This window comes from Meles meles, chromosome 1, assembly GCF_922984935.1.
Source record: "Meles meles chromosome 1, mMelMel3.1 paternal haplotype, whole genome shotgun sequence".
In the NCBI taxonomy this organism is placed as follows: domain Eukaryota; kingdom Metazoa; phylum Chordata; class Mammalia; order Carnivora; family Mustelidae; genus Meles; species Meles meles.
This window is the reverse complement of record NC_060066.1, coordinates 199,692,249-199,707,241: the sequence shown is the minus strand read 5'-3', so window position 1 is coordinate 199,707,241 and position 14,993 is coordinate 199,692,249. Positions and strand designations below refer to the sequence as shown.

The window sequence follows — 14,993 nt, the reverse complement described above, 5'->3', positions numbered from 1 at the left end:
GTCTCCAGCACAGTGACTCACAGAAAAGCCACAACAAAGCACAACATCATCACATTTCAGAGTACCAGGGACCAAGAGAAAAGCTTTAAAGCTTCCAGAAAGGGAACAGGGGGACACCCATGCAAAGAATCAGGAATCAGAATGGCAGTGTACTTCTCAAAGCTAGAAGAAAACAGCAATATCTTCAAAATCCGAGATGAATTTTATCTTCACTTAAATTACCAATTAAGTATAACAGAAAATGAAAGACATTGTCCATGGTCACTTAGCATGGATGGTAGTGTGGTGGCCAACCTTTAATGAGTTCTGTCTCCTGCTATTTGTACCCTGACACAGGTTCTTCACACTTTGAATATGGCTGACCTGTGGAACCATGGGATATCCGGGAATTGACAATATGTGATTTCTAAGCTAGCACATAAAACACGTTGAGGTTTCTTCCTTGCTCTCTCCTCTGAATCCAAAATCATTTCAACTCTAAACACTGGCTTCCAATTCTTTTGACTTCAACCCACAATATGAAAAACACTTTACATTGCACCTGAGTACACAAACCCCAAACTGGAACCAAAATTCTATAAATTGTGTGATATATTCTGAATTTTAAAATCATACACTATTTTATTTTTTTTAATGTTAGTCACAACCGTCTAAATGGGTTTTAAGACCCATTAATGGGTCACAAACAGCCATTTGAAAAAACTGCGCTGACATGTCACATGGCAAGGGGACTTAAAGGTCATCTAGTCCGATCCTTGCACTTTACAGTGGTAAACTGAGACTCAGAGACGTTAAGTCACTTGCCCAAGCCCACATGGCTAGAAAGTCCACGGTTCTTAGATTTGAACCAAGATCTGACTCAGCTATTGAAATTTTACCATGTGTCAGCCACTGTGAAGAGTTCTTTAAGTTCATTATCTCATGTAATACTCACTGTGATCCTATGAAACATGTTATCGTTCCCACTTTACAGACGAGGAAACGAAGTCTCGAGATGGGGAAAATGACTTGAGAGCGTCACAGTGTTAGCAGCAGACCCAGGACTTGTCTCCAGATCCGGTCGTCCGTGAAGCCTGCTCTCGACCGCTAAGCCCACTATGAAGAGAGTGGTTATGAAAGTGAGTTTGTGAGTCTACAGGCCTGCTGGTGCACATGTGAAGCGGCGATAACGTTATGCTCCCAACCCTCCGTGCCTTATCACTGCTCACGCTTTCCTCGACCAACTCCCAAAAAACTTTGGTGGCAAAAGAGCACAGACTTTAGCCTAATGAGGAGGAGGATTCTAATCCCAACCCCATCATTTACTCGGAACGGGAGACTAATCTCTCTGAGCTGCAGTTTCCACACCTGAGTAGCGGGGAGAGCCATACCATCCCCCTCCAGGTCTGACGCCCTGGCACCTGCAAGCGCTTGTCAAGCGTCAAACCCTCTCCGAGCCCCGCCCCCTTTCTCTCCGGGCGCATGCGCCGCACAGGGGCGCCTTTTACGACGCGGCGGCCGCGGCGCGCTTGGCGGCTAGAGCGGAGCGGGCTGAACGCAGTGCGGGTGGCGGCGGCGGCGGCGGCGAGGCTGAGGGGACGCGCGGGCGGCGGCGTCGCCATGTCGCACGGCCACAGCCACGGCGGGGGCGGCTGTCGCTGCGCCGCCGAGCGGGAGGAGCCGCCCGAACAGCGCGGCCTGGCCTACGGCCTCTACCTGCGCATCGACCTGGAGCGGCTGCAGTGCCTCAACGAGAGTCGGGAGGGCAGCGGCCGCGGCGTCTTCAAGCCGTGGGAGGAGCGGACCGACCGCTCCAAGGTGGGCCTTCCGGGGCCTGGGGCGGGCGGGCGAGGCGGGGACCCGCGCGGGGCCTCCCGTCTCCTCTGTCGGCCTCAGTGCTGCTGTTAAAAATAACGACAGCCCGCTTGCCAAGCGCTTTCCCGTGCCCGTCACCTGCCCTGCCCCTGGGAAGAAAACAGGGTCGAGTCTTCCCGTTTTGCAGATAGAGGAACTGAGGCCCAGAGAGGGGAAGGGGCGCTTTGGCTTTACACAGTCAGTATTCTCTTCCAGAGCTTCAGGAGGTAGCGGAGGCTGGCCGTGAGGGCGTTTTCCCTACTGTTTAACTGCTAGTCCCAATGACTGCCTAATCATATCACCTGATGCAGACCAAAGACAGGCGAGGCGGAAGAAGCGTGTTACCCTTTCTAGAGCATTTACCACTGTGGGGTCACGGAGCTGTTTGAACGCTCTGGCACGGATTTTTACACACAATTTCAGCAGTTGGGTCTGGAAGTTCATTCAGGGGCTCCCCATTGAAGAACCCTCCCAGAGAGAGGTCAGCCAGGGAGGTTGACTATTGGCCTTGAACTCCAGTCATAGAACAGGGTGGAAGACGCCTGAAATTGTAGGCTCTCAGCAAATATTTGTTGCTTTCTCCTCCCCACTCCCCGTCCCCTCCAGTTTGTTGAAAGTGATGCAGATGAAGAGCTTCTGTTTAATATTCCGTAAGTATCTCCTTGGTGTTTGCCTCAGGCTAGATAGGCTATACCCAGTTGTCTTCTTAGGATTCATTCATTGGTTGTGTCGAGGCCACACATCTGTTTCTAGAAATGGGAGAAATTACAGTGGTGGGTTTGAGGAGGAAAGCATAAAGATGTATCTGTTGAAAGATAACCGTGGAGTCAAGGTAAATATCTTAGAACTGCAGAATGCCAGAGGCAGACAGGATCTTAGAAATATTCTCGTACAAGTCTGACACATGCGTTAAACTGAAGCCCAGAAAGGGGAAGGGTCTTGTCCAGGGTCCCATAGCTATTCAAAAGTTCATACCCAGGTTGACAACTTCTTTTGCATTCTGGCAGATTCACAGGCAATGTCAAGCTCAAAGGCATCATTATAATGGGAGAAGACGATGACTCACACCCCTCTGAGATGAGACTGTAAGTGGCGAGGCTGAGGCCCTCAGGAAGCTCCTAGTTCTCTTTTCTCTGGTAGCACTTTATTCCAGAATGATACACTTCTTCCTTTTTACTGGGTGAAATATCCCCCTACGTTCAAATCTTGGTCTTGTTCTGCATCAGAATACACTTCTCTCTTCCTGATTTAACGATTTTTTTTTAGATTAAGGCATCTTGAGGGCCAGTAGCTTGTGTCTTTTCAAAATACTTGCTGTGACACCATTCATCGAGAGAGCATCTTATAAATGCCAATTGTTGATGACTTTGCTGTTTTCTTAGTAACCCAGCTGCAGATCTCAATGATCTTTATGGTTTCTACTCTCAGGGTTAGTTTCCAAATTTACTTTGTTATTTCACACGGTTAAAATCTTAGCATGTGTTTCATTGACACGGAATTACCTCTCCATCTGCATGTGCATGTCCTTTAGTTAGCAAAGTTCTGTAAACCTCTTGTAACACTGGATCTGCTGCTGCCAGGGTTCGTACTCCATTTTTGACAGCTTGCCTCAGTCCAGCATAGCCTTCCCAAAAGAAGGGGGTAACTTTTTCGAGTGGTAGAGAAAGAAATACCAGAAGAACTTTATACTTAAAAAAAATTTCTTCCTGAAAAATTGGTCAATTTAAGTGAGAAATTTAAGCAATTGATACTGTCTTTGAAAGTTAGAAACATGAATTTGAAACCAAACCCACATATTTAATCATTTTAAGGAAACAGTACGTTTGAATTAATGCTTGTGGAGACTTGTTTACTGGGGAGATGGACAGACTTGAGAAAACTAGAAGTCTGTGTTGCCTTGTGGTGAAGAGTGGGTTCTGGAATAAACAGCTTGGGTTCAAAGTCTGGCTGTACCACCAGTGAGCTGCATGACTTTGGGGCATTCCTTCTCTTTATCTCAGTGCTCTCATTTGTAAAATGACAATAGTAATACTGTGAACCTCTTAAGACGGTGGAGATGATTGAATGATACATAACATGTAAAGAGTTTACAGTAAGTCTGGAATATAGTAAATGTCCAGTTATGGTAGGGCAGGTACAAATACTTAAATAGTCCTTGGTTCTGAGACCTCGGTCCTTTACGTATATTACACTTTATCAGATCTCAGGTGTCATTCATTGTAATTCTCTTATACGCCATTAATTTTAAAAAATTTGCTTATTCAACTGTGACATGCCGCTGACACATCTAGAAAGGTTAAGTTGGTACTTAATGAAATTTGAACACAGACTAGGTGTTTGATGATTTTAAGGAATTATTGTCCATTGTTAATTTTTGTAAAATGGTATCATTTTAAGAGTGGTATTTTAAGAAATCCTTACTTTTAAGAAATAAATACTAAAGGGGCGCCCGGGTGGCTCAGTCGTTGAGTGTCTGCCTTTGGCTTGGGTCGTGGTGTGCTCGCTTCGGCAGCACATATACTAAAATTGGCTTGGGTCGTGGTCCCAGGGTCCTGGGATCGAGCCTCACATTGGGCTCCCTACTCGGTGGGAAGGCTGCTTCTCCCTCTCCCCCTGCTTGTGTTCCCTCTCTCGCTGTATTTCTCTCTCTCTCTCTTTTTTTAAAGATTTTATTTATTTATTTGACAAAGAGAGATCACAAGTAGGCAGAGCAGCAGGCAGAGAGGGCACGGGGGAAGCAGGTTCTCTGTCGAGCAGAGATCCCGATGTGGGGCTCGATGCCAGGACCCCGAGATCATGACCTGAGCCAACGGCAGAGGCTCAACCCATTGAGGCACCCAGGAGCCCCTGCTGTGTTTCTTTCTGCCAAATAAATAATAAATAAAATCTTTTAAGAGAAAAAAAAAGAAATACTAAAGTATGAATGAAATGTTTGGGATTGCTTTAAAATATCAAGCACAAAATGGGGGTGATAGGAAATAGGGATAATATTGATTATTGAAGCTGAGTGATAAATAAATGGGTATTCATTGTACTTTTCTCTCTGCTTCTGTATATATTTGAAAATTTCCATCATAAAATTTTAAAGTATACATATCTTAGAATTGATTCAGTTTAATCTCATCATTCTATGGGATATATACTATCACTATTCCCACTTTATAAGTGAGGAAACAGATACAAAGAGGTTAAATCACTTGCCCAAAATTACACAGCTGGTAAGTGACAGAGCCATGCTTCAAACCTAGAAGTCTGGCTCCGGAGACACTGCTTTTAACTACAGTGCTACACTGCCTGTCGTAATGCTACTCATAAATGCTCACTGTTATTATTCTGTGCATCATTCTTAGAAACACTTTGAAGCAAACATTTGGTTTCTTAAATTACATGTGTTTTGTTGCCCCTAATGTCTAGGCCCCTCCTGTGTGGGTGTGTTAATAAAACACTGTAGAGATGGTGGGGGTGTGGCTTAGGTCTTTAGAAACTGTGAGTTATGGAGGAGACAGCTGTTTCTTAGATATTTCTTTGAAAAACTTTTTCTTCACTAGCAGTTTTACTTGACTTTCCAAAGCTCGTTGTGAGTTGGCAGACTTTTGTGCTCTTTTCAGAATGGAAACCCCCAAATTTTATTTTATTTTTTAAAGAACTGTAAGAGGACTCAATATATAGGGTAATTTTGAACACAAAAATTGCTCAAGGGTTAAGTTACCTGCTCTTACCTCTTAACTTTGTTTAATAGATTTCCGCCAAAAGTATTTTTTCTCCCATGAGTAAGCTGTTTTATTTAACCTCCTCAGCTTGGTCTGAATGTGCTGAGTTGCTGATTCTCTCCATGCATTTGCTGCACGTGACCTGGTTTGAGCCTCCTCTTTGTGTGTTGCTTCTCATGTGATCTTAACCCACTCAAAGATGCCACTGGCTTATGTTGCATTTCTCAGCTCTTTTCTTGTTGGTTTAAAGATATTTGTGTATAAATGCCAGTAAAATGACATTCCTAAAATTTGATCTCCTTTTGATAAAACTGAAGGCAGTTGAGTCAATAAGGAGTTTTGAAAAGCTGAAAAATATGCACAGTGTGATAAGGCACATTTCTTGATTTTTTTTCCCTTTTCTTTCTCAGGTACAAAAACATTCCACAGATGTCCTTTGATGATACAGACAGGGAGCCAGATCAGACCTTTAGTCTGAATCGGGATCTTACGGGAGAATTAGAGTATGCTACAAAGTAAGCACTTGGCCTGTCTCCACTCTCTGGCGTCTCCTGAGGAACAGCAGGTGTTCATTTGCAGTGAACATACATGCATTAGCACTTACTGAGCTTGCAGTTTAATTTTGGCCCATTTCCTGCTTTCTTAGCATGAGAAATGAGTTCAAACAGTGGAGGAAACTTGATCCTTAGCTTGGTTAATTTTTGGCAGAGATAGGAGTGCTATCCATAGTTGTTAAACCTGTAAGCTGACGGCTCTGAGTGATCTCCTCGGGTCTTGGGAAAGATGGTTTCAGAATTCCTCTTTGCATAGTGGGTTTACAGTAGGCCACATTACCCAAGACCACCTGGTTCTTTTTCCTAACGGAAAGATTGGTGAGATCAACACCAAACTTGGGTTAGAATCCTTGCCTGGTCAGACAGCATTTCTCATTCCTGCTCCTTGAGGGCAGGGCAGCGTTGACTCATTTTTCTATTCCTATTGCTTGGAGCAGGACCTGGTAGATACTCAGGCAGTTTCCACTGAATCAATTCTTGTCCAGAAGAGAAGAATGATATATAAGAGTCCAAATGTTCTCCAACATTTACCTGGGTTTTAACCACAAATTGGAGCTGAAATTGTTATTTTTGTCCTGGTGGTGAGATAGTCATTGAATTTTAACCTGTGTCTTCTCTCTCCATTCCTTTCATTGTCTAGAATTTCTCGTTTTTCAAACGTCTATCATCTCTCAATTCATATTTCAAAAAACTTTGGAGCTGATACCACCAAGGTCTTCTATATTGGTCTGAGAGGAGAATGGACTGAGGTAAGAAGGGGCAGGAAGCATACCTAACCTCCCCCCCACCGCCTCCTACATACGTACATATAGTTGATTACATCTGTTTGCTGTGATACGGATGCTCTAAGAAAAGGAAAAAAGAGCAAGTGAGATACCACTTGCTTTCAATCTGTGTATAATTTTTCTTGGTTTCGTTTCTGTAAACAGTCCATCTCTTTTTTGACAGGCCATAGGTATTTTTAAGGGAATTAAAATAATACAGTTGATATCAGTTCATTTTTTTCACTTTGAGATTCTTTTCTTCATTGACATTTTTGATAACTTTTCTTGTTCCAGGTACCCAGAGATAAGACAATCAACAAGATAGATAAGGTCCTCTTCTTCATGATGGCACCATAATAGTGGGGGAATAAATCTTTTGAGTTAGGGGTGAATCATTGATAGTGATCTTTGCAGTCTTCCTAGGATAAAAGTTTCAGAAGGGGGAAGGTGATGACTTCCAGAAATGAACCTGAATAAGGACTACTCCAGTGTGTGGTCTGGGAAATGACCAGCTGACCCAGACTCTCACTTTTCTTCCAGCTTCGCCGACATGAGGTGACCATCTGCAATTACGAAGCATCAGCCAACCCAGCAGACCACAGGGTCCATCAGGTTACCCCACAGACACACTTCATTTCCTAAGACTGGCCAGGGCTCCCACAGAGGCGCTGTGTCGATGAAGATGTACAGCATCCTGTTGGGGAGGACAGAGAGATAGGGTTCCAGAGAGAGTTGGTGCCACAGCCTCTGCCAAGCTTTGTCTTTGGGGCTTGCTGCAGAAACCTGGCCTATGGAAGATACCACGCCACCGTGGGGTATCTGAGGGTAGTGTGGGTGCTGAGGACAATCATGGTTCTCTAGGGCCTAGAAATTGTTATCTTGGGCTGGTCAGCACCTGGCAGTCATTGGGTAATGTCTGTCTTTCCAGTCAGTGTGGCCATGGGATCCCAAGTGTCTTGTTGCTTTGTGGCAGGATTTTTGTGTGACTTGTTTTTTTAAAAAAATGGAAACTATTTCCTGGGCTCCAGTAAACTTTCTGAAGCCCTCAGCATTGTGTTTCTGTTAGCCATCACGAGGGTCTCCAGCTAGAAATACTTGTCCCTGCTTGCTCCTTCTTCCTGTCAGCGTTCAGCATTCTTGTCAAGTTGCCCAGCTTGGAGTTGTCTGTCATGTACTAGTGTCCCATGGTTAGAGCTAGAAGAGCAGGAATCACCTGATGATGCTTAATAGCTTGAGGAGGTCTTTTTTCTTACTGCCTAGGTAAGCAGTCTGGGGAGAGCATGGGCATCGTTTCAGTGTTTGTGAGTTATCCTGGTTGGATAAGATTGGGACTTATGTAAGATTCCCCTTGGGACATCCTTAATGTTTATTAGCTTCTAACTAGTGTCGTAAGCGCAATGCCCAATATTGGAGATCTCAGTTCTTCTGTTCATGGGTTTTTATTCACCGTAACCAATAAGCTTCCTAATAAATCTTTGCCAGACTTAATGTTTGTATATTCTTTTGATTTCTCGGTAGTACTGATGAAACTTTTACTTTACTGGGAACTGTATGGAACTTTGACATTTTCTGTTGTTTTGTACTAAGTAGGTCATAGTGCCACAATTTAAGACTAGATCATTTTCTCCAGGAAAGGTACAGTGGACTAAAAACACTCCTACACCCCTGCACCGCCCCCCCCCCCCCCCACACACACTTTGTAAAGAGGAAGGTGAGGTTACAAACCATGGTCCAATTCTCATGAGAGGAAGTAACTTGTGGAGTGACATTTACAAAACAAGGGAGAACAGATTCCGGAGCTCACCAGAAGAAATGAGAGCAAAGAAAGTAAGTGAGCAGCGTATGCGGACCCAAGACTGGACTTAAATTTTGTAAGTCAAGACAACAACTGGAGACAGTTTAAGTATCTAAAATGAGGGGATTTGAGATGGTCAGTATTCTCTTCCTTCGCAGAAAAAGAAACAGTGAATAATGGGAATTAGTGTTGAATCTCATCCTCTTGAGAAAATTCCTCTGAAGTGTTGGCCCATACTATTTCTCCAGCCTGTCCAAGGGAAAGCCTGCCACCACCAAGCTTTGTCAAGCCTCAAGATTTCTAAAATGTAACCTGAAATCAACCAGGGTGCAAATGCAATTCTTGATGCTCTAAAGGTCCCACTCCTCAGCCACAGCCTCTTTATTTCAGTTGGATCATATTGGAGATAAAAAAATAAAGGCTATGTTTTAAAATTTGGAGTAGGAGGAAATCTTAGAGCAGACTATCCCTTCATTAGTTCCACTAATTAAAGCCTAATTGCAGGCAGGCCCTGGGACTGGGCTTCTGAATTTGAAACTTCACTCTGAAGAATTTGTACAAGAACTTGAAGTGCCCCAGGGTCCCAGGCAATTGGGGGTACAGGAGGAATTGTTTACTCTTCTATAAGCAGACCTAGCAGAGCTCCCGGAGCAGGGGGTGGGTGGCTGGCAATTACGTAGTCTGGGCACACTCATCCCTTTCTGACATCCAGTCCGGTTCTTCGGCTTGTTGCAGTCCTCAGGACTCAAAAGATTTCCTGTTCAGAATCCTGGTATTTTAGGCTCTGTTTTTGTGACCTGTTGAGCACTTCAGACAAACTGCCTCTCAGTCTGGAAAAGTACCAAGTTTGCTGTTTTCTTTCAGTTCAAGAGAACTACTGTAGGTTATACTGGGAGAATGAGTCCTAAGCTGCTGAGGTAGCAGCATCACTCATTTCCTGTTTGTAGATGCCCACATGTTCTCTTAGGGACATAGCCCTTCAACCCAGTTAGCTTCCCTTTCCAGCCTTTCTGTGGTCCTGGAGCCCATTTCCACTTTGTCAGTGTAGCAAGGGACAAAATGAAGCCCTTTTGTTCTTAACAACGGGAGCTCATTGATGGTATTCTGTGCCCTGTCCACAAGGCATTGCTTGTTAAGGGCAGAGCTAAGACAACGCTTCCTTCCAGCTGTCCTGATGTGATATGTGTTGTTTTCCCAGGGTTCTTTTTAGTCATTAAGTCCTCACGCTGTAATTTTACAGTGTATAAAGCATTTCCACACGGCCTCATTTGAGCCTAACAGTAAAGCTGTGAAGTAGGCAGGGTGGTGTTTATCACCGTGTTACAGGTCAGGAAGCAGGTGCAGAGAGGCAGCAGTACAGTGTCATCCTGAAATTGCTGTTTCCTTACCCTCCCTGAGCGTTGGTTTGCTCATCTTTAGAATAAGACTGGAGGCCGAGATGGCCACTAAGGATGTCTTCAGTGCATGATGCCCTCCATCCAGTGTATGATCCATCCGAAACTATGCTAGTGTAAGCGCTGGCTCTTCTGCATAGCTCTCCTTCAGGAGGCGCATGGGCAGTGGTAGCAGGCGGGAATTACCGACGCGCTGCCTAGAACCTGCCGGGGACTCGGTGGCTTCATTATGGGGAGTGGCCCTACCGTACCCAACATGGCAGCTCCTATCTGGCGGATCGCCGACGCCCACTTCCGGGTTCCGTACCGCTGGCCAGGCTACTTCCGGCAGCGCGATGGCTGGGTTCCCGGGACTCGAACGGAAGTTCCGGCGGGGGCGGCCGAGGGGGAAGAGAGTGTGTCTGTGCAGGAGAAAGAGGAGAATCGCCCGAGAGGTCTCGAAACCCCCAGGGAGTGGAGGTACCCTTGTCCGGGGCCAGCCGACAGAGGGAGGGTGGGGGGAGGAGACCGGATCTCCGCGGGGGTCCCGGCGAGTGGGGAGGCGACCGCGGTTGTGAGGGATGGGGGTGGGGAGTGATGTGCGAAGAGGCGCTGGCCGGTCTTGGGGACTTTGCGGGTAGAGAGGGGCAAGAAGGCGTCCGGCTAGGATGGGAGGGACTTAGGGTCGGAACTGGAAGATCCCATTGTGGGGCTGGGGCTCCCCGGGGTCAAAAGTAGAACACCCCTTTGTGGGCAGAAGAGAGGGTCCTGGCTCAGGGTAGAAAATGTCACTGTAGGGAGGGAGCGACCCTCGGTCAGAACAGACGTTCCTAGTGTGGAGAGTGGGAGCCCTTGGCTTAGGGTGGAAGTAGTTACTGTGGGGAGCTCCCTTCCCTGTTCAGGGGGGAAGGCATCACTTTGAGAAGGGGGAACCGGGGTGAGAGGTGGAAGTCTCCCAGCAAGGAAGGAAGGGAATCCCAGCTTGGGGCGAAAGGTGCATCCCTGTGTGGGAAGAAGGACCCCAGGGTCCGAGGTGAGGGATCCCACATGGAGAGGCACATTCGGGGTCAGGGATGGAAGGTTGAAGCTGTGGGAAGGGTTGGGGGGGGTGGACACCACTGGGAAGTTAGGCACCTAGGGGCAGGTAGCTTCTGGGGACTTTGGAGGATGCTGAATATGTGGAGAAGCCAGCCAGCCTCACATTCTTTTGTGCGCTTGGGAGTCCCAGAGCATGGTCAAACGGGGGGACCTGGTTGGATTCAGTGGGCACTAGCAGTAGCAGTGGGGCATGGGGCATTCAGTGGGGTGTGGGGTGCCAGTTATGGGGTGGGTAGTGGATGGGAGTCTCTGCCTCGTTCTGGGGACATGAGCAGCCCCGGGGGCTCTAGGAATGGCTGAGCCAGAAACTGCTTGTGAAGGCCGGGTGGGGGCTGTATGTCGGGGCAGGGGGAGGTTGGAGAAAATGTGTATGTGGGGGGGGGGTGTTGGGGTTAGGGTCTGAAAGCACACTTTCTGGCATTTTTCTCCCCTTCATTTCCCAGTAGGGCTGGGAGTTGGGGAGGAGGGAACCCGGGGCTCTGTTAGAGGCACGATGATCAGAGAGCAGGAAGGAGGCAGTTAGTGGGGGGACCAGAACAGCAGGGGATGCCCTGGCTCCCCTCCCCCACAGCCCCTCAGCCCTCCCTCTGCCCCTCTGGATCCCCAGCAAGCTCAGGCTATGTGGTGGGCCAGAACCAGGGGCACTAGGGTGGCTTCCTCTGCTTTTCAGCCCTGGAAGGGAGGCAAACTTCCTACCTGCTCTGGCCTGAGACTTTTTGCTTGCCTTGCCTTGCCTGTCTTTTCTTGGTGCACCTTGGGACAGAACCTAGGGTGTTACGGGGCACTGACAGTCTGGGCCCTCAGTTTGAGGCTCTTCTCCTGTATCAGGAGTCTTTCCCCACTGCCTGGTCCTGCTCTTGACCGCTCCCCCTGAATTTGCACAGGCCCCAGCCGTGGAGCCTGCAGTGTATGTGTGGTAACACCATGTCTGTGCCCCTGCTCACCGATGCTGCCACCGTGTCTGGAGCTGAGCGGGAAACGGCCGCGGTAAGGCCCCCCACCTGCAACCGCCCTCAGCAGCCCCCAGCCCGGCCCCCATCCTGGCCCCCAGCCCGGCCGGGGAAACTGGCTGGAAGGAGTGTGGGGAAAAATGGAGGTGATGCGGTTGAGAAGGGAGCAAACTGAAGCCGGGGGTGATGGGTTAATAGCTTCTTTGGCTGCTGCCACAGTTCCCCCCAGGTCCTTGGGGGCGCAGGGGGTGGCCCGAAGTTGGAGGACTGAAGGGAAATGAGAGCAGGGTGGTGACTGCCCTCTTCCCACCTCCCCATCTGACCCTTTTTCAGGTTATTTTTTTACATGGACTTGGAGACACAGGGTGAGTGACCTGGAGAGGGAGGGGGTACTTCCTTGGGAAGGTGGGGAAGGGCCCAATGGGCAGGATTGGGGGGGGTCCGCGCCCTTCCTCTCTCCCTCCCCACATCGGTGCTGTTTTCCCCTTCCTACAGGCACAGCTGGGCTGACGCCCTCTCCACCATCCGGCTCCCTCACGTCAAGTACATCTGTCCCCATGCGTGAGTGTCACCCCAGCAAGGGAGGTGCTGAGGCTGGGGATCAGCTGGGGGCGGGGGGTGGTCCTGTGGTCTCAGGCCTGTTCTCTCCTGCCAGCTGCATCCTGCAGTCTGGGCCCAGAGCAGTAAGAGGTGCCATTCTCAGCCTTCACTCCCGTGGAGCCTGGAGCCCCAGCCCCCAGCCCTAGGTCCTCCTAGAGGGATCTCCTAGACCCAGGAGATCCTGGGCCCCTTCCCCAAGTACTCACCCACTGAGCTGGAACCCCGTCGCACCGAGTGTCAGGCTCTGCTGCTCTGCTGGTGCCCCAGCCACAGCCTCCAGCCCCACGTGGCAGGTTGCCTGGCAACACCTTAAACACAGGCCTTGCCTGCTGGGAGGGGCCCCCAGGGGCTACTCTGCCCCCTCCTGGCTCTCTGCTGTGGCTTTCTCGTCCCTTCTGCACATGATAACCCTTCTTGCTGCCCCTCCCCAGACCCCGGATCCCTGTGACCCTCAACATGAAGATGGTGATGCCCTCTTGGTGAGTTGGTGGGTGTGTTGTGCGGGGGGCCGGGGAGAAAGGATGGGAATGGAGAGAGCTGCAGGGGGCTGGCCAGGGCCTTCCAGGAGCCAACACCTCTCTCCTCCCCCAGGTTTGACCTGATGGGGCTGAGTCCAGATGCCCCCGAGGACGAGGCTGGCATCAAGAAGGCAGCAGAGAACAGTAAGTCCCCACCCAGCTCCTCCTCAGCACCCACCCTCCTCTCTCCACAACCCCCCCCCCCCCCAAGAAAGCTTTGGGCAGTGTCTGGCTCCCTTCCTTGGGCCCCCCAGCGGCTTTTCCCCTACCCAGTCATGTCCCCTCCCCCAGTCAAGGCCTTGATTGAGCACGAGATGAAGAATGGGATTCCTGCCAATCGAATCGTCCTGGGAGGCTTTTCACAGGTGAGGGGAGACAGAGGGGGTGGGAGGTGGGAGGTGAGCTGTGCCCTCATGACCTTTCAATCTCTCCTCCCTCCAGGGTGGGGCCCTGTCCCTCTACACGGCCCTTACCTGTCCCCACCCTCTGGCTGGCATCGTGGCATTGAGCTGTTGGCTGCCTCTGCACCGGGCCTTCCCCCAGGTGAGTGTCTCTGCGACCCTACTCCTGCCCTTTGAGGCTCCGGTGGCTTGGGAGTTGTGCCGAAGCATTGGCTTTGCCCTGGAGGTCCTATCTGGCCCACAGGCAGCCAATGGCAGTGCCAAGGACCTGGCCATCCTTCAGTGCCATGGGGAGCTGGACCCCATGGTTCCAGTACGGTTCGGGGCCCTGACGGCTGAGAAGCTCCGGTCTGTTGTCACACCTGCCAGGGTCCAGTTCAAGACTTACCCAGGTGTCATGCACAGCTCTTGTCCTCAGGTCAGTGATGAGGGGCCCCTTCCTGCTCTGAGCCCTCTCTCCCCTCCCTCCAGCTGGGAGCCTCTCACAATCCCTCCTCACCCCCAGGAGATGGCAGCTGTGAAGGAATTTCTTGAGAAGCTGCTGCCTCCTGTCTAACCAGAGGCGCTGGCCTCCAGCGCAGTCCCCCAGCTCCTGGGGGGCCCAGCACGCGCGGCACCATCTTGGATCTGAGCCGGTCGAGCCCGTCCCCACCATCCCTGACCTATCCTCTTTCCATAGGCCTCCGGGGCAGGTGGGCTGAGGCCTGGCCAGGCCTTCCTTCCTGGCCTCAGCCTCCTGGCTCTCTGCAGCAAGGGGTGGGGTGTCCTCTTCTCCCGTGTCCCTGGAGGCAGGCCCCCCTGGCAGCAGTATTGGGCAGGGCTGTAGGCAGCGGGAGAAAGGGGCCCAGCCGCTGACCCACTCACTCAGGACCTCACTCACTAGCCCCGCTTTGGGCCCCCTCCTGTGACCTCAGGGTTTGGCCCATGGGGCCCTCCCAGGCCCCACCTACCACTTCACCCCCAAGTGATTCTGCCCAGATAATCGTGTGTCTCTCCTCCTTCTCTCCAGCTGCTTCTCAATCATGAATGTGTCCATGGCCCTGGGCCCCTGTGCTCCTGTGGGCTACCTGCCCCTGGGCAGGGGTATTGGTGGGGGGGCAGAGTCCTTTGAAGGGGGCCTTCCCTTAGCCTCCCCAATGTGGGGGCTGGGCCCTGCCTCCCCTTAACCTGCTCCCCCGCAGGCCTGGAGCCTGCAGGGCTGGACTGAGGCTCAAGGTCTCCCCCAGCTGTCCTACCCCACACGTTGTCCCCACTCTAGCGCCAGGGGGGTTGGTGGGGGAGGAGTTGTGTCTCGTCTTCTGTCTCCATGTGGTTTTGGGTGTTTTTCTTGTTGTGTCCTGGATTCCGATAAAATTAAATTGCTTCAACTCTCAGGCTGGATGATTCTATTCAAGGGG

At 50.1% G+C, this 14,993-nt stretch overlaps 2 protein-coding genes across 3 annotated transcripts; both read left to right on the top strand.

Annotated features, from left to right (window-relative positions):
• The first annotated feature begins 1,506 nt into the window (after window positions 1-1,506).
• PITHD1 (PITH domain containing 1) lies at window positions 1,507-8,349 on the top strand. Its single transcript, XM_045980290.1, has 6 exons — window positions 1,507-1,797; window positions 2,440-2,483; window positions 2,841-2,918; window positions 5,954-6,058; window positions 6,738-6,846; window positions 7,402-8,349. Exons 1-6 carry the CDS (start codon window positions 1,600-1,602, stop codon window positions 7,501-7,503), a joined length of 636 nt encoding a protein of 211 aa, XP_045836246.1. The 5' UTR covers window positions 1,507-1,599; the 3' UTR covers window positions 7,504-8,349.
• A 2,021-nt stretch (window positions 8,350-10,370) lies between these two features.
• LYPLA2 (lysophospholipase 2) lies at window positions 10,371-14,969 on the top strand. 2 transcript variants are annotated; one of them, XM_045981485.1, is made up of 10 exons: window positions 10,371-10,509; window positions 12,012-12,114; window positions 12,411-12,442; window positions 12,573-12,638; window positions 13,109-13,156; window positions 13,269-13,339; window positions 13,487-13,560; window positions 13,637-13,738; window positions 13,823-14,014; window positions 14,102-14,969. In XM_045981485.1, the coding sequence occupies exons 2-10, from the start codon at window positions 12,037-12,039 to the stop codon at window positions 14,150-14,152; spliced, it is 714 nt and encodes a 237-aa protein (XP_045837441.1). In that variant the 5' UTR covers window positions 10,371-10,509; window positions 12,012-12,036; the 3' UTR covers window positions 14,153-14,969. The 2 variants fall into 2 exon arrangements, with proteins under 2 accessions (XP_045837441.1, XP_045837450.1); XM_045981494.1 differs by having other exon boundaries at window positions 10,372-10,509; window positions 13,841-14,014.
• Window positions 14,970-14,993: the final 24 nt, after the last annotated feature.